A 19016-nucleotide genomic window follows, 5' to 3' on the forward strand; every position below is an offset into this window, starting at 1 on the left:
GGTGTAAAGAAAAGCCTAAGGGCTTTTAGGAATCTCCTCAAATGATCATTTCCAGAAAGGTCCAGCATTTTGTCAGTAATACTGACTCTTGCTCTCCTTCATGCCTGGAGAAAGTGAAGTAGAGTAGGAGAGTAGGAGGATCCAGCAGTCCGAGATCGCTATAAAGGCAAGTTTCCCTTGCTAACGTTTCAGTGCTCTACAAGCTAACCAAAAGAATCGAAGGAGAAGACCATGTATTCTGCAGCCACAGTAGATGCTAATTGTGTTAAATTAACTGTTAGGAACTCAGTAACTCTTTACACTGGGTTTTTAAAAACGTGTGTGTGTAGTTTCCCAACTTACAGAAACATTAAAAAGGTTGGTAAGCATTTAAAGGATATGTTCCTATTCAGTGTCCTTATGTCCTCGTTCTGCTGCAGGAACTGACAGGCTGCTTGTGCAGACATTGACTTGTCTGCAGGTCATTCCCCCTGAGGGTGTTGCTGTGCCACACAGCACTGAGATGTATGATGGCCCAGATTCACCAGGACAAAAAAATACACACTTCATTATCTACATGCTTCCCTCAAAAAGAGATGTCCGTTTACATTTAATTTTGCTATTGAAATAGTTAAAATAATTTGTGGGCCTTAGAGAGATATGTCCTATCTTGGAAAATTTTATGCTAGTTTATCCCTTAGCTCTCCTGGATAAATGAAGTGTCAATATGAAAAGATAGTTGTCAAAAAAGACCATTTAGTAAGAGTTGCTGGAATGGGGTCTCTCCTCTGCCACATACCAAATAACCTAGGGTAAGTATTGAGCTACTTGTTATTTTATCTGTAAAATGGAGGTACTTCATGCCTTGAAGGGTGCTTGTAAGACATAACAGCAAGTGGTAAGTGCCTGCCAGCATGGAAATACTCCATGATACTCCTGTTATTACTGTAAATTCCAAGTTTCACTAAAAATGTTTCCTTTTAGTGTGTTTGCAGAAAATATGATCCTTTGGTCAAAGCTACTTAAAGCAATCACCCTCTTGTTGAGTTCCTGAATTTTGTTCCTTTCCCTGCCCTTCCATATGTGGCTCTGACTCAGGTACTTCTCACAGGGATGACCCTTACCTCTAGCTCATGAGCCTTCTCCCAAGGATGAGGATCCATCTGCCTGGTGTGGGCAGCCCTCCCCAACAGCCCTGTGAAGTATAGTCATTAGGAAAACACAGAGTAGAAAGGTAAGGAGGAGAAGGGCTCACAGACACCAACAATAGGTTATGCACTTCTCATTTTTCCTGAGTTTTCATACTATACTCAGTGGTCCTAATGATGCCAGAACATTTTTTTTTTTTTTAAGATTTTATTTATTCATGAGAGACCTAGGCAGAGGGAGAAGCAGGCTTCCCTGTAGGGAGCCCAATGTAGGATTCGATCCCAGGACTCCGGGATCATGACCTGAGCCAAAGCCAGACACTTAACCACTTAGGCACCCAGGTGCCCTGATTCCAGACTTTTTGAGGCCAGATTTATTCTGTGGGTTTGGTTGGTGGAGTAAGGCAGGTCTAAGTCCCCTGTTTGCTGGCCACCTCCCTAATCCGTCCTGGCAAGAGCTCTGTGGGAGATGTCTACCTCCCCTCCCATCATCGCTCCCCAGGAGCCAGGTATCACCACTTGAACTTCAGAGTCGGGAAAGTGGCGAGTTGAAGTGCTGTGCACAGTTGCACAGGAGATCTCTTCTGAGAGCCTAGACACAGGAAATGAGCCCCCTCTGGGAAGCAAGGGAACTACCTTCAAGTCCCTCTTCTGACAGCATGTGGCTGAGTTAGTGAGCCAGGCTGGGCAAGCCACTTCCTTAGAGGGAAATGCTTGGTTTCTTTATCTGGGAAGGGAGGTGGTTGAAATAGGTGATCAGAGGTCTTCTGGTAATGCATGACTCTTAACACCCAGTGTCAGTTCTACCCACAAGACAATGCTCTTGGCCCTGGCACCACTTGGAGGCAGGTCAGAATGAGTCTTCTATCCTCTTGTTAAATATCCTTTTTGAGGGTAGTGATTTTTGGGTTTCTCTGTTTTGTGGGTAGAACGCTGGATGTTTCCATTTATCTCAAGGGGTTTTATTTAATTCCTAGAAAAGTTTTAGAATAAAATCAGTTTTTGCTTAATTTCATTTTAATTTAATGAAATATAAACGTAATTCACTTTCTTTTTCAGATCTGGTGCCTCAGTGATGAATGCTGGTTCCTGCCTGGTCCATTATTAACCAGCATATAATCCTGGCTCATTCTCTTCAGTCTTTTCCTCAAGGGAGGGAATTAAGATTCTAAATTCTTTTCCTAAATATTTTTACTATTAAACCCTGAATATGTTCTCACAGCCTGTAGGAGGATATTAGCCTCTGCTGAGATCTACCATACTGGTAATAGTTCTCCCAGCAGGTACTTTTGATAGTAAACTTAAGCCTTTCTACCTTTAAGTACCAACATTTAACCTTCACATAGAAAGGTCGGCTCATGCCATCTTACATATATGTGCTGCTATTCTATTTAAGTGGATGGAGCCCTGAATGAGAGCTGTAATAAAGCTGGATAAAACCTGCAAAAATATAGCCTAAAGTTGGAGTTGAACTATGTGTATAGATTTATTTTTTAAATATGTTACTGTGACTAATAAAAGATAATGGACTATTTAGGAAAATAGAGAACAAAAATTATTTTATCATCTTACTATAACTATTGTAACTTATTCTTGATAAATGTTATTTTTAAAAAAGATTTTACTTATTCATGAGAGACACAGAGAGAGGCAGAGACATAGGCAGAGGGAGAAGCAGGCTCCCTGCAGAGAGCCCAATGCAGGATTCAATCCCAGGACCCTGGGATCATGACCTGAGCCAAAAGCAGACATTCAACCACTGAGCCATCCAGGTGCTTCTATTCTTGATGAACTTTAAAACCAGTTTTGAAAGTGACACTCTTCCATATACGCAGCAGTACCAGCAAGTTACAGATTAGGCATTTGAGATTGAGATTAATGAATAGTGGTAGGGATTTAGGGAGTAAGAATGTTTTGAAACTTTGATTTTAAAGTCAGAGTTCTGAAAATCCTGCAGAAGAAGTGAAAATACATGTCACATTTAACTCTAGTGGATAATAAAAAACTTAACAAATTAGATTTAACATAGGGATGCTGTGTACAGGTTCCAACCTCCCAAGCAAACTAACTCCCAGACAGCAATTCCATGCACTTAGTGATTGTGGCAGTTGAGGAGGGGTGGCCCTACTAATAGGTGGCCCTACTCATTTGTTAAGAGTTTATTATATGTACTAAGTACCATGTAAATCATCTCATTGAATTTTCCTTACCATCCTCTAAAATGAGTTTTACTCTCCCAATTTTTCCAAAGAGGGAGTGGCCTTAGGTCAGAGAATTAATCCAGGCCCCCTTAGTTAGTAGCCAGTAGATTCCAGATTCAAATTCAAGGCTGTCTTGATTCTTATTCTTTTTTTTTTTTTTTTTGTAAAAATTTTATTTATTTACTCATGAGAGACACACAGAGAAGCAGAGACACAGGCAGAAGCAGGCTCCACACAGGGAACCCAACATGGGACTCGATCTCAGGTCTCCAGGATCACACTCTGGACCAAAGGCAGCACTAAATTGCTGAGCCACCCAGGGATCCCCTTAACTACGGTATTCTAACCATGCTATTGTTTTGCTGCCTTCAAAGGGCTGAAACGGCTCTAGGGAGCTGGAGGTAGCCACAGTGACATCTGTTAGTGGAGCTGGTGTGATAGCCCAGGTGCCAGTGTGCAGAGTTGAAACTGAAGACTTTCCATTATTGGTGATACTCTCAGCAATTTGCCCTTGGAAGTCTATTTGGTAATGATTGGTATTTGCTATTTCCTACCATCTCACAAAGTTTGCTCTGTGGTGAGCCCTCCAGTTGCCAGGACATTACTGTTCTGGAACCTGTTTAAAATTTTTTTTAACTAAAACACTAAAGTATCATTTTTTTTCTCATTATGAAAACAATCTTGTCATTAGAGAAATCCTAGAAAACAACTGTAAGAAGTAAATAGGAGCACCTGTAATCTAGTTACCCAGAGAAAATATATTTTGGGTTCCTCCCCGACCAGATAAGTCTATGTATATGCCTATACAGTTGGGCACTTGTTAATTAATTTTTCATGATTATAAATCATACTGTAGTGAACAGCCCTGTTGCCAAATTTTTATGTACCTACTTATTTACTTCCTTTGGATGATTTCCTAGAAGTGTAATTGCTGGATAATATGAACATATTTAAAGTTTTTTGATATGTTTCATTAAGTTATCAATTTATACCCCCACACATATCCAACATCCTTGCTGACATTGGATATCTTGCTCATCCCCACCCACACCCTATTTATTTATTTATTTATTTATTTATTTATTTATTTATTTTTCACACCCTTCTTAAATTGCCAAATTTACTCTGGTTAGGATTTGAAATTACCTTTTTAAGCTCTCATACTATGTACTTACCATATAATATCTTTAGTAGTATTTGCAATTCAGACTTAATAGAATAGTTAAAAAAAATTCTCCCTATCATTACAAGCAGTAAGTGCAAAGAAGGCAACTTCCCACTACCATCTAATCTTTGAGAACTAGAGATGAAAAGTTGGTAGAGCAAGGCATCTTAAGAGCTGTCACCAAAACCATCTGGCCTGCCCTTGTTTCCATTTATCTTGTTTACATCCAGATAAATGTGTGTAAGACAATGTACAAAGGCTAAAAATAAAAAGGGCAGAATAAAAAAAAAAATCAAAGACTGATTTTATTTCTTCTCCTCTTCAGAGAACAAGCAGAGTCATTCAGGTGTCCTGCTTCCAGTCCAGATATCACTTAGAAGATGCTGCTCACTCTTCAAGTCTTATCCTCTGACAACTGCTCTCTTCTCCACTGTGCCTTGGGCATCTTTGTTTTAAATTTTTCTCCAGCCTGCCTCTGCACTGCTTCTCTGGGCTTGGGGTCAGAAGCCCTGGTTTGTATTTCAAACTCTGTTATTTGATAGCTGCATGGCTTTGGACAGTTGTCATGCACTTTTAGGTCTCAATGTCTTAAACTTGTGAAATGGAGAGATTTATCATCTTTTCCTCATACAGCTGTGAGAATCAAATAAAATCAAATATATGAAAAGGCTTTGTGAGCTGCATGGCTTTACCTACAATGTAAGGCTATTAATATTATAATCATTTTCCTTCCTTGACAGCACTTTGTTAAAGAGAAAAATGGCTCTAGAAGAGTTGGAGAGAGGGGCCCCTTTATTTGAAGATAGATAGTGGAGGGAATCAGGAGGCCTTAGTCCAGGCTGGGCTCCTCCAGCAGAGGGGGTCTGGAGGGAAGCCATCCAACCTCCATCAACAGCTGAGAGGGTTGGACTCGATTACCTCTAAAGACCTGCACAACTCTGGAAATCTGTGATGCAGGCCAACAGCAGAGGTAGAGATGCTTCCCTGCCTTAATGGCTACTGTAATGGCTGTTAGGTGAAGGGGTGCTCTGGACACACACATTTGCAGATGTGACAGGTGTCATGCAATAAGAAAGTCAGCAGTTTTGTTCTCTGGGTTATTTGCTAGCATAAAACCTGGGTAATGGGGGCACCTGGGTGGCTTAGTGGTTGAGTGTCTGCCTTTGGCTCAGGGCATGATCCCGGGGTCCTGGGATGGAATCCCACATCTGGTTACCTGCAGAGAGCCTGCTTCTCCCTCTGCCTTTGTCTCTGCCTCTTTCTCTGAACTGTCCCTTGCAGGAAACCCATTTCATCCTGCCATTCTACAGTGTTTCTTCCAAAATGAGGGGAGCCCTGAGATAATTCTGAGTCAGCCAGTCACTGAGTGAAAGTAAGACATTTTCCAGAAGTGTAGTTACAGTGCTCTTTCTCTGGTCTTTCCCCCACCCCCAAGTTATTCTCTTCTTAACTTGGATCTTTGTGGGAAACATACTTAGGAGTTTTAGCATTTTGGAGTCATGTGATTGTTTTCCATAGAAAGAGGAAAAAACTGAGGAAAAGGGTAGAAGATACATTACTGTATCCACCCACATACACATTCATAAACACCCCTACTCCAAAGGCTGAGATTCAGTATGTTTAATTAAAATATCTCTATCTTCTCTCCCTTCCTTCCTTCCTTCCTTCCTTCCTTCCTTCCTTCCTTCCTTCCTTCCTTCCTTCCTTCCTTCCTTTCTTTTTTTTTCGTTTCTACCTTTCTACCTAGTTTTCATAGGATCCCAAAATTGAAGAGACCTTGAGGGAGATCCAGGGTAAAGAGCCCCCTGATATACAATTGCCCTCTGGAATGTCTCTACCTGATATTCACCAACATCTTGGTATGACCTTCTGGTGACAGTCTAATCTCTCTCCATTCTATAAAACTTCCAAATACTTGAAAACAATATTATGTGCCTGTTGTTTTCTCTTGTTCAAAATAACCCTCTTTAATAATTTATTGGGCAGCCCATCTGATCTATTAGGAATTGAAAGTAATGTAGGGGAAGAAAAACTTTCTTCTGCACCCTCTTAGGTTCTTGTCCCGGGTCCTGTAATTTAAACTGACAAAAACAGATTTTTTTTAAAAGATTTTATTTATTCATGAGAGACACACACACAGAGAGGCAGAGACACAGGCAGAGGGAGAAGTAGGCTGCATGCAGGAAGCTGATGTAGGACTCAATCCTGGGACCCCAGGATCATGCCCTGAGCCAAAGGCAGACGCTCAACCGCTGAGCCACCCAGGCATCCCCAAAAGACAGATTAATAGTAGAAGGGGTTTGTTATTTATGCATATGGAGGCCTTATAGAAGAGATACGAAAGACCAAAGAAGTGGTCAGACCTGGGGACTCATTCTATTTTAATGAAGAGTGACGAACTATGGAGAAGTAACTAGACCAAGGGTTGGATTTCTAGGGGAAGTAAATTTTGGGAAGATAGGTATATGGGGGAAACTAATAAAAGATGAGGATAATTAGTAGGATTTGTTATGCAGACTCAAGTTGCTACCTTCACTATTGATAAAAGTTGCCTCCCATGATTAAGAGTTATCCTCTCTCCCTAATATGAGAGAGGGAGACAGCTTTACAAAGGGAAAAATTTATGCCCTGCTTTTAGACAGGGGGAGGCCAGAGAATTTTTCCTGCATTTTATAGTGGCATACTCTGATCCCCTTCATTAGCAAGAAACTGGAAAGAAATAATAAACTAGTGTCAACATCAAATTAAATCCAGTGAATAAGCACTCAGAGTACTAGTTATGAATAGGATATTTTGCTAGGGATGTGGGAGTGGAACATAAAGCAGAAGTCACAGTTGTCTCCTTGAAAGAGTTTAAGATCCAGAAAATAAATAAGACCCAATAAACACTTGAAAACTTAAAAAGCCAAAGCACCTACAAATAGCTGTTCAAAGGGACAGTAGGAAAGTTGTCTCTAAGTAAATGCAAAGTGAAATGCCATGAGAGTAAGTTGAGAGATCACAAAAAGAAAAGATACCAGTGGGTTACCAGTCAGAGATGGATTTTGAGGAAGAGGCTAAGAATTTGCAGAGAACCTAAATGCTAAGCAGAAAGAACTGAAAGGTCAGTCCAGGGAAAAGGAACTGGCCCAGAGAAAGCAAGGGCTCAGAAACAACATTCTGTGGAGCAGAAGCTGAAAATTGAGTTTCCCCTCACGTGGCAAGTTTGGAAAGGTGACTTTATTTAATGAACTGGGCTGGTTCCACGCATTAGACTTGGACCAGTGTCTAAGGAATTGGAAATTTAAACTAGATGCAAGAAAGGAGGGCAAGGTCATCTTTCTGATGCTAGACATGCCATCCCAATTCTCTACTCCAGAATACTGCTGGTTGTCAGTGTGACAACAACGGGGAAATCCAGGAGCAAAAGTCACTGATCCTGGTTCCTGTATGACCCTGGTGGAAAGAAGCTGAGGAGAAATTTTAGTGAGAGGAAGCCAGGAAAATTCGACAGCATTTGATAGACACTCACTCGGGCTTTCCCCAGGCATCGGCACCCGGGTCTTATGTTGACTAATTCCATCCACCTCGATGCAGGAAATCAGCTTGGCTGCTGAGTAAGTGAAAGTCTGCACGAAACCTGAGTTGCTTACAGCTAGCCTGTGGGTAGCTTGGTTAGGCCACCCCAAAGCAGCTGTTACGGAATTATGACATGGTACAATCTCACTGTCCTGTATTGCCTTCATCCTACCCTCACCAAGGAACGTTATGGTTCTTAGCCATGAGGGTGTACAGCTTTGAGATTTAAGGCTCAGGTTTTCCTATCCCATTCACTTTTCCAGGGCACTTGACTATTTTTGTTTCAGTGAACGTAATGCATCTAGTGACCCCACTATGATTTTACGGGAAGTCTTGCATTTCTTAAATGTTCCGTCATAAAGCAGTGCGTCCCAGACTTTCATGTGATGTGATTCTTGTGAAAAATACAAAGTCTGACTTAATGGGTTTGAGGTGGGGGACAGAGATTTTACATTTTTTTGCATATATTTTTAGGCACTTTTCTATGTACCTTTACACTTTTGTATATACACGTATACATATATAGTATGTATGTATCTATACATACAGGGTAAGGTCATGCATTATATGAATTGTGTCTTGATATTTTCAACAAATGTTAGAACAGGGGTATTTTTAAAGTTATTAAATTCTCTTGGAAAACAATTTCTTTTTCTTTAATTTTTATTTATTTATGATAGTCACAGAGAGAGAGAGAGGCAGAGACATAGGCAGAGGGAGAAGCAGGCTCCATGCACCGGGAGCCCGACGTGGGATTCGATCCCGGGTCTCTAGGATCGCGCCCTGGGCCAAAGGCAGGCACTAAACCGCTGCGCTACCCAGGGATCCCAGAAAACAACTTTTAATGATTATTTCTATTTCAGTTTCTAATGGTTGAGTATCTGCCTTCAGCTGAGGGGTCCTGGGATCTAGTCCCACATCAGGCTCCCCACAGGGAGCCTGCTTCTCCCTCTGCCTATGTCTCTGCCTTTCTCTCTGTGTCTCTCATGAATAAAATAAATAAAATTAAAAAAAAAAAAAGGAAAACAGAGAGAGAGACACGCACAGAGAAAAAGGAAAAGAGGGCTTTTCCGTATTTTTTTTTCTTTTTTAAGATTTTATTTATTCATGAGAGACACACAGAGAGAGGCAGGGACACAGGCAGAGGGAGAAGCAGGCTCCATGCAGGGACCCCAATGTGGGACTCGATCCCGGGACTCCAGGATCATGCCCTGAGTCAAAGGCAGAGGCTCAACCACTGAGCCACTCAGGCATCCCACTTTTCTGTGTTTTTTTTTTCCCATCCCTGTTGTCCTAAGTCCCACATAATTTGTATGCCCACAAACATTAGTGTATGAAAACCCTGGTGCTGTATTTTCATCTGACAAATGATCATTATTATTAGCCCTTTCTCGTGGTTAAGTCAAAAGTAAAGTTGTTTTGTTCTTGAAAGTCTTTCACAGTAAAAATTTGTTCAACTTAAAAGAGGGGAGTTGGTTGCTATGAAGTGTGATTTTCTGGAGATTCTAGAAAGCACATAATGAGTCTGAATTTGACTTCAAACAAAATAGGTAAAACTCAATTAACAGGCACAAAAAATCCTGGAGCCAGAAATAACCCTTTGCATTCAAAAGGGAGAGGATTATGTGGAGTTTGTAGAGTCTGTAGCTTCACATCTGTAACAGATGTGGTCATATTACCACATGGTTTTCTTCAATAGGGAACAGAGAAGTAAGGTTATAAAAGGGAATGGGGCATGGACTTTCTGAATGATCTAGAGGTTAAAAAGACAAATAAACCATGTATCTGATTAGTTTGAATAACCTAAGCAGAGGAAGAATTTTTATGATGAGGAGAAGAGCTACAAGAAATTTGAGGATTGGCATTAAAAATCATACTTGAAGGCCATTCTGACCCAGTGTTTTTAACCTATATTCAGTAAGATCTGATTCTCATATAAATAAGTGCTTCAGGGAAATTAGAAAGAAGTGTTTTAACATCATTTGGAGATAAGACTGGGGTTAAAGTAAATATATACTAATAGCCTGTGTTTAGTGAATAAGATAGTGAATGATGGTCTCAGTTTATTTTTTTGTATTTGATTCCTTACAAATATTTTTTAGATTTAGTGTATGATAATATTGTTTAACTATTTTGATAAGGAGTCAGAGCACTGATAAAAAATGAAAATAAGCAGAAAATCTGTAAAATTATTTAATATTCCTATCAGTCAGTTGAGACTGGGATAAAATACTTCGATTTGGAAAGAGAAAGAATGGGAGGTACGTAATAGTTTTGGTCTGGGGGTGCCTGGGTGGCTCAGTGGATGAACATCTGCCTTTGGCTCAGGTCATGATCCTGGCGTCCTGGAATCGAGTCCTGCATTGAGCTCCCTGGAGGGAGTCTGCTTCTCCCTCTGCCTATGTTTCTGCCTCTCTCTCTGTGTCTCTTATGAATAAATAAATAAAAATAAAATCTTAAAAAAATCGTTTTGTAGTAACTTTGAAGACCTGCTTGTGGGGATCCCATAGCCAGCGCATGTGGGATGTTCTCTGATTAGACCCTGATTTTGTTTTTTGAGAGGGGCTCACCTCCCAAGTATTCATATGGTCCCCGGCTCTATCTCTCGAAATATCTCCCCCAATAATATCTGGCCACAGCTGAAATAGTATGGTGAATAAGCCTTCCTTGGGGTCATACTTCCTGCTCCTAGATGCTTACAGGACTGAGAGTTGGTTTGTGACTAACTTTCAGAACTCTCTCGAAAACTTAGTAAACTTTATGTAAGTAGTTCTTTTTGTGGTAGAATTTCCAGGACATCGCCATTTCTTTGCTTTTTCATTCCTGGAAATCTCTCTCCCTCTTTGATTTAGCAGTAGATTACTAGAACTATACCCTTAAATACTCCACAAAAAGAACTGACATTACCCAATTGAAAGGAGTTACTAGATGCTTCATTTTGATTTTTGCCTGTAGGAAGTTTATTTGGTTGAAAGGTGTTACTGGGCATTACTCTCTTAAAGCCTGTTGCAATCTCATCTTTTGTTTTTAGGGGATAGATATAGTTGGGCTTTTTTTTTTTAAGGCTTGAATTCTGGACTCTCTTCATTCTCTTGCCTTTTATTTGTACTCTTGCCAACTCTTTCCTGTATTACCTTGTCAAATGCGGACAATAGTATCTAACATACATAACTGACATTCTGATTTCCAATATCTTCTTCTAGAGCTCTTATTGTACCTCCAGGTAACTGCAGGTAATAATTTTACTAAATGTTTTGCCATTCCATAACATAAGTCATGTAATGTTATGCAATGACCTATGCCCTCTCATTGCATCCTGGTGCCTGACCATTAGTGATCATGGCACTCTTTTAGCTTTTTGTTGTACTCCTGACAACATATCTTGATCAGAGCCAACTTTTTTGAGGATAAAATCTCTCCAATGTAAACTAAATGTGTACATTTAACTATCAATATCCCCAACAATCTCATGTTATTATCGTATTGATTAATATATGTATATTTACTTTCTTTCCCTAACTAGATTTTTTTCAGGATTTTATTTATTTATTCATGAGAGAGACACATACACACAGAGGCAGAGACATAGGCAGAGGGGGAATCAGGCTCCGTGTGGGGAACCTGATGCGGGACTCAATCCCAGGACCCCAGGATCATACCCTGAGCCGAAGGCAGTTGCTCAACCACTGAGCCACACAAGCGTCCCCGCAACTAGATTTTAAACTCAATAAGGTAGAGACTATAATAGTACAGTCTATTTCCTCCAACAGTAGCCCCAACAAACATGTAGCATGACTTCTGTCACATGGTAGAGCATAAAAAGCCTTGCTAGTTTGGATGTTTGACCAGCTATAATATTTTACCACACGTGAGTCTGTAACTCATTTTTGGAACTACGACATCTTTTGCTGTCTCCTTCTGTGGGTTCTTGGACTTGTGTGTAGAGTGTCCTGGTGGTCAGTGAGTTAAATAACAGTTCCACTTGTATCACTGAAACTTAGAGTTAGGTGGTAACAGCTTTGGTTTTGGTTAACAGCTTTGGTACAGGGATAGTCAGTGAAGGGGTTCCACCATAACCAGCTGTGTGTGTTAATCATATATTCATTATTGTGTCCCTAGTATTAGCACATAATTTACAGTGTAAGAAGTAATTAGTAAATGTTAGATGAGATAATGTTCTGGATCTGTTGATTAAGTTTGAACTTGGGGATAGATGGTTACTAGTTTGACATCTTGATGAGTTACTTGTTTTTACCTTAATGAGGGAAAACTGTGACTTCTGGGTATAAAAGGTCAGTTTCCTTCTTACATAAAGGGCCATTTAATTCTCTGCAATGCAGCAAATCCTCTTGTGTTGAATCAGGGACTTTTAAAAGAGTTTATTTATTTATTTACTTAGAGAGTGAGAGAGAGAGAGAGAGAGAGAGAGAGAAGGAAAAGGGGTAGAGGGAGAGAGAATTTCAAGCAGACTCCCTACTGAGCCCAGAGCCTGTCTTGGGGCTCAATCTCTGGACCCTGAGATCATGACCTGAACTGAAATCAAGAGTCAGATGCTCAGCTGACTGAGCCACCCAGGTGCCCCAAATTAGACATTTTTAATTCAAAGTGACTTACTTGTTCCTTCTTTCAAGAGAGCTAATGTAGTCTTCTATGTATTGAGATACGGCTCTGTATACAGAGGAGACCACCAAAGAAAGCGAGTCACTCAATACACTCAATTTACTATGCTCTTAAGGGTCTATTGCATATATTGCTTTGGTAGCATGACTGATAGATAATTAGCTATTTTGAAAACATGGCTCTTGATTTAAGTACTAGCTTCTCTGAGTATATGGAAGGGCCTTGGAAATTCTCTATATAGTGGGCTTAGGGACTTCAATCTGCTGGAAGGGGCTGTCTAGGGGACTCATCTTGAATCTATATATGCATAGAAAATGCACTGTTTTAATTTAGGTCTTAGACTTGAGGATGTATATTTAGAGAAGGAGGCTGGTAGAGATCATTGAGAAGGAGAAACTGAAGTTACCCTAAGTCCATGAAGACCTCAGAAAACCATTCTAAAATATATACACAAGTAGGAGAGAGACTAAATATGAGCACCCGAAGTAACAAGGAAGGGAAAGATACCTGAGGGGATAATTCAAGGAAACATTCTTTGGGAGTTAAACTTCTCATTGATCCAGAGGAGAGGTTCAGAGAAGAATCTACAGGTATGGGAAGGAGAAATATGGATTAAAGGATGAAATATGGATAGAAGAATTTCTATCAGTATTAGAGGGGCTTCCAGTGATCCCAAGAACTACTGCCTTTTCATTGCCTTCATTTAAAGAAAATGGAGGAAAGTTGTTCAAATATGTTGTAATAGAGGAAAATGACTTACCCTGCTAGAATGTACCCTGCCTTTTAAAAAGAGCATGTGCAATTTTCCCTGATCTTACTGGGGATAAAAAAAAAAAGGTAAATTACTGTTATTTCAGAAATATCTATGTATCCCTAGAATACATATACGAGACATAGAGTATGTGCTTAATAAATGTTTGTTGACTTAAACAGAACTGAGAAAAATTAACTTTCTGTAGGTCATTTAAAATTATGTTAGAGCATTTAAACGTTCCATGTGCTAATTCATTTTTGTTAAAAAAATCTTCAATCAGAGAGGGCCAAGATAATGGTCATTTATATGTTTTATGAAAATGATTATTTATTAAGCATCAGCAGGATTTTAAGCATGAGGTTAAAATAGAATTTGTTCAAGGAGCCTATGAAACCACCTGCAGATATAATTCTGAATCTCTTACTGATGTCATGAATTTCTTTGGATTTGTTTTCTCATTCATAAAATGGAGCCAAATATAGTCCTCTCATTTAATACCAAGGACCCTCTAAGGATGACATATCTCCCACTTAAGTCATGGTTCATATTGCATGACTGGAAAGTAGAACATACGGTATGTGACGAGAGTCATTAGCCATTTGTGGAAGAATGTGAAAGATCATTACAGCAATTTGTAATTTGGTTAATCTCTGTAGTAAATTAGTTAAGAATTTTGCTGTAATATGAGGGCAGTGGGGGTGGAAGAAAAGGACCAAATCTTCCTTTGGTCCCTCTCTGATTCCCCTTCAGGAAGTGGAATAGAAAAAAAAAACCAAATACATTCGTCAGTAACTCTGGGGTAACCACAACTTAGACAGTAAGCAGGTCAATCGAAATAAGGACAGTGATTGCTATAAAACCATCAGGTACTCCAATTGACACAGCACAAGCATATACAGCCTGACACACACACACAGGAAGAATTTACTAACACAAAGCAGACAACCAGAGCAAAATGACAATGGCCATCCTGCGCAACATAGCTATGGTGAGTAAAAATCGTTCCTGTTTAGTAGCAGTCATCCTTAGGATTTTAAGAGAGCAGATTTCTAAGGAATTAGGCTTGATTGGCATCTTTTTTTGGGATTATTTCTTAAAAACAGAACCAACTTTAGTTTTGACCCCTGTATAGTGGAGAAAAAGAAAAAATAACTAGAAGTTATAATGGGGTACAAAACATAGCTCCTAATATGGTGGCTTTTGCATAGGTAGTTGATAGCTTGTTCACCTCTGGTGTCACAGACGTAATCTCCCCTGTGGCTGAACATGATCTCCCCTAAGGATCATGATCTGAACATGCTCTTCCCTGTGGCCATTATTATAAAGTTAGATTAGTCTAAAACTCTTATCTCATAGTGAGGACTTCTAGCCTTTTAGGATATGTACATATGTATTTTAGCCAAGTAAAGTGGGGCCCCAAAAGTTTTAATGATTCCCCAAGACTACAAGTAGACAAAGAGTGCCCAGGATGAAGGAAGTAAAATCACTCAAAGCTGAACTTTGGATAGCTCCCAGAGGAGGGAAATTTGCAGTGTCTCAGCTGATTATTTTGTCTTAGTCCTCATGGAGGAGAGAGGGATGTTAGTATGATGGAAATCTACCTCTCCTGGGTCTAGAATCTTGCCTGGCATTAGTCAGGTAAAGCCTGGGAAGAATCTAATTTAGAGGAACTTGAAAACACGGTTTGGGAGGGTGCCTGGGTGGCTCCACCAGACGGGGGTCTGCAAAATATAAAAAGGAGGTCCTTTAAATAGACATTTCTAGTTACCTCCCCTCCCCTCCCTTAACCTGTAAAAAGTATGAGCCTGAGCAACATTAAGCCCAGAGAATGAAAGCAACTCACTTTCAGCTCTTGTTCTGCATTACGTTGAGAGTGGGTGATGGGCTTTATCCGTCCCCAGTAAGAGTTGGTAGTGATGGTGGGGTGAGTAGAATGTGATTTTGACAAAGGGAAACTGGGGAGATTTTTAGCTCTTCTTTTAGTTAGGTCTTCACAGAGCACTTTCTTTGTGCATTACTGTAACATCAGATAGACCAATATTTTGATGTAAGTATAAAGAATATATGTTCCAGAGCTAAAGACAAAGAGTTTCCATATTTTCTGTGGTTGTACATAATTAGTGGCCCTGCTTCTTTCAATTAGCATGGATAATTGGAACTTTGCTGTAGTTGGTTTTGTGCAGTGTTTTTCTTAATACTTTGGGTTTAACTGTATTGTTCATTCACTCACCCACTCTTCCATTCATCAGAAAGTATTTGTAGAACATCTGTTCTATGATACACTCTCCTGCAGGAACTTACAATCCAGTAGGTGTCTGTCTGACCTGAACACAAATAGTACCTTTCCAGACAATAAAGAAATGGCACTTGAATGCTCTGGCCTTCAATGCTAGATGGCAAGTGCTTTATGATTCAAGGAAAATGAACATATTCCTAATTGAATGACTTTAGAGGCAGTTCTTGGAGAAGACCACTTCTGAGTGGGGCCTTGATGGAAGGGTAGAATTTGGATAGGTAGAGGTGGGGCAGTATAGTCTAGGTGGACAGATGGCTGGGAGGATGGATTTTGTGGGAAATTCATGAAATACAAAGCTGTGAATAAAAACAAGAACTATCATTAATCTCTTATTTTTATTAGATACATTTATTGGTGATTTACATAGAATATCACACTTAATCTTGTGAATATTATTATAAAGCAAGTATATATATATATATATATATATATATATATATATTTCCAGTTGGAAAGAAGAGAAATCCAGAGGTTCTGGGATGAGGCCAAGTCAAGATTAAACCCAGTCCTAGATCCTGATATCTTTCTATCCCACTGTTGAGGAGCTTTCAGACTGTTGGAGGCTCAGTTACCAGGCTAATGAATTTACAACTCAGAGAGGCACTCTAGTACCTTCCAGTATGACTGTTCCCATTTCCAGGTGAGGACCTGAGAGAGCCGTGGTCCCATAAAAGACTGAGGATCCTGAGTTCAACTAGAACATGGGGTGCCTCTTGCCAGGAAATAACACCAGGGTCTCTAACCAACTCAACTGTCTCCATTTTCCAGGTCAAGTCCCTGCTACTGTTGGTGTTGGGGCTCACTCTTTTGAGTGAGGTGGCAGCTCGGAAACATCTAAAGGCAGGGGAAACTGCTCTGTGCCCTCCTCTGGAGGATAATAGTGTGAGGGTTGACATTCGCATCCTCAGGCAAAACCGGGGTATTTCCATCTCAAATGATTTCCAGAATCGCTCCAGCTCCCCCTGGGACTACAAGTAAGTGTAAATGAGACTGATCTTCACATTCTTTTGAAAAAATATGTTAACTTATTCTAATCATAAAGTAGAAAATTTAGAAAATGTAGAAAAAAATAAAAGCCCCAAGATTAACTCTTAAAAACAGGAATCTCACTTTGCCTGGGAGCTCATAATTTTTTCCTGCTGTTTTGGGTGAGGTCCTTCTATGTGGTCAGAGGTCCTGCTATTTTGCTTCCAATTTCTCATTGACTCAAATGCCTTTTCCTGCTTCGTGAATTCCCAGGTTGGAATTTACAAACTTTCTGTGTTGGGAGAAGGAGCTCTTTAAAGCAGCCCACATAATGATCTTTGCATGGGGATATGTGTGAAGCAGAAAAGTCAGTGTGGAATGATCCAGTCAGATTAGAAATCAGTCTTCAAGGAATGGGGAGCAGGGAAGAGTGGACAAGAAAGGCCAGTCTGGGAAAGGGGATGGGAGATGGGGATGAGATATTTGGAGTACTCTCCGGTGATATCGTCTGATGTGTCAGATCTTAGAATACCAAGCACTCATCTATATGCTCCAAATAGAGGCACAAAAACAGATTCCAGGGATAATTAGAAGTGCTTCTGGGGCTGCCTGCATGACTTCCTCCAGGAAGGAAGTGTGTATGGTGGCAAGTTGGCTGGTGAGGCTTTGCTCACTTCGTGACTCTTGGTAGAGAGGGCTAAGAAGGGAGAAACCTAGAAAATGTGCTGGATTCACAGGACCTCTGGGGCTTTGTTTTTCCTTTCCAAGCAACAGGCTTTGCAGACTGTATATCAGGAGACCCACTCGTATTGTCCATAAATCTACGCAAAGGATGAATAATAATTATAATAATAGCAGTGTAATGAAAAATGAAAGATCTGCCATTTATTGAATGCCAACATGTAGTGTTTCATGTGCATTCACATCACTGAAAATTGTCAATAGTCAGATGAAAGAGACCTGTGAGAATCCCCATTCTAGAGTGGAGGAAACAGGCTTAGGCAGTTAAGCACCTGCTGGAGGGCAGTCATGAATCCAGGCCATCTGGCTGCAGCCCTGGGTTGCTCGGAAATGCCTCCCTGCAAGCGAGTGCCCAGTGCTGTGGGGCACTCCTGTCCATCTCTCTCTCCCTTGTCTCACCATCTGCTTTTGTCTGCTCCCCCTGCAGCATTACCCGCGACCCCCACCGGTTCCCCTCAGAGATTGCAGAGGCCCAGTGCAGGCACTCTGGCTGCATCAATGCCGAAGGGCAGGAAGACAGCTCCATGAATTCGGTTCCCATCCAGCAGGAGTTCCTGGTCCTGCGGAGGGAGCCCCAGGGCTGCTCTCGCTCCTTTCGCCTGGAGAAAGTGCTGGTGACCGTAGGCTGCACCTGTGTCACCCCCATCGTCCGCTATGTGCGTGCCTGAACATCAGCTTGGCCGAGGAAGCCCTGAAATGCCCCTCCTTACCCAGCGCTCTGCAGCAAGTCCAGTGTGGTCCCAATTCTCTCCCCTTCATAGGCTTCTTGGTAAGACCTGCCTGGAATTCTCAAAGCTCTGTATTAGATATAGTGTTAGCTTCTGAATCATAACGTAGTCCTGAGCTGTTCCATCGTCCCAACCCCTTGAAAATGAATGGAGGAGAATGAAGACGCCCATGCCCTCTCTGTTTGTGGGCAGTGATAACTACTGCTTAGCGTGGCAGTCACTGTGATACGGGGCCATCTCCTGGGAATTCTGTTGGGAAAATGGGGCTCTGATTCTGTGTGGATGAAAATGTAGAAAATGTAACCACAATATGGGTATGTGGGAGGGCCTGTGCAGGGTGGGGTGGGAAGGATGGGGATAAGGATCTAGTACACATGTTTATTCAGAGTTGCTAAGTAAAGAGGTTGGCCTGATAACTATAACTCATATTTGTAAGGAAACTGTCCATCTATTTATGATATATTGTTATATAAAATTTTAGGAGAAAAATTAATATATCAAGTACTAATATAATAAAGTATTAATGATTGAAAAATTCTTCAGGTGTTTGTTTCTTGTCTTGGCTTCTATTCACAGAGCTCATACTGCTCAAGATTTTGAAATTCTAAACTTGTCTTTTGTTTTTCATATTTTCTCATCAATTCCTTATCAGAGGACTACTGTTAGAATTGTTTTATTATTATTATAAATATTATATTATTATTAGTAGTAGTAGTAGTATTGTGTGCATGTGTGTGTGTATATAGTGAGAACATTTAAGATCCACTCTCAGCAAATTTCAAGTATACAATACAGTATTGATAACTATAGTCACTATATACACTAAATCCCAGAACTTATTCATCTTACAAATAAGTTTG

General features: G+C 40.4%; 1 protein-coding gene across 1 annotated transcript; it reads left to right on the forward strand.

Moving 5' to 3' along the window:
* Positions 1-14386: 14386 nt before the first annotated feature.
* IL17F (interleukin 17F) lies at positions 14387-18096 on the forward strand. Its single transcript, XM_077902608.1, has 3 exons — positions 14387-14413; positions 16490-16695; positions 17856-18096. The coding sequence occupies exons 1-3, from the start codon at positions 14387-14389 to the stop codon at positions 18094-18096; spliced, it is 474 nt and encodes a 157-aa protein (XP_077758734.1).
* Positions 18097-19016: the final 920 nt, after the last annotated feature.

This window comes from Canis aureus, chromosome 7 (assembly GCF_053574225.1).
Source record: "Canis aureus isolate CA01 chromosome 7, VMU_Caureus_v.1.0, whole genome shotgun sequence".
Classification (NCBI taxonomy): Eukaryota; Metazoa; Chordata; class Mammalia; order Carnivora; family Canidae; genus Canis; species Canis aureus.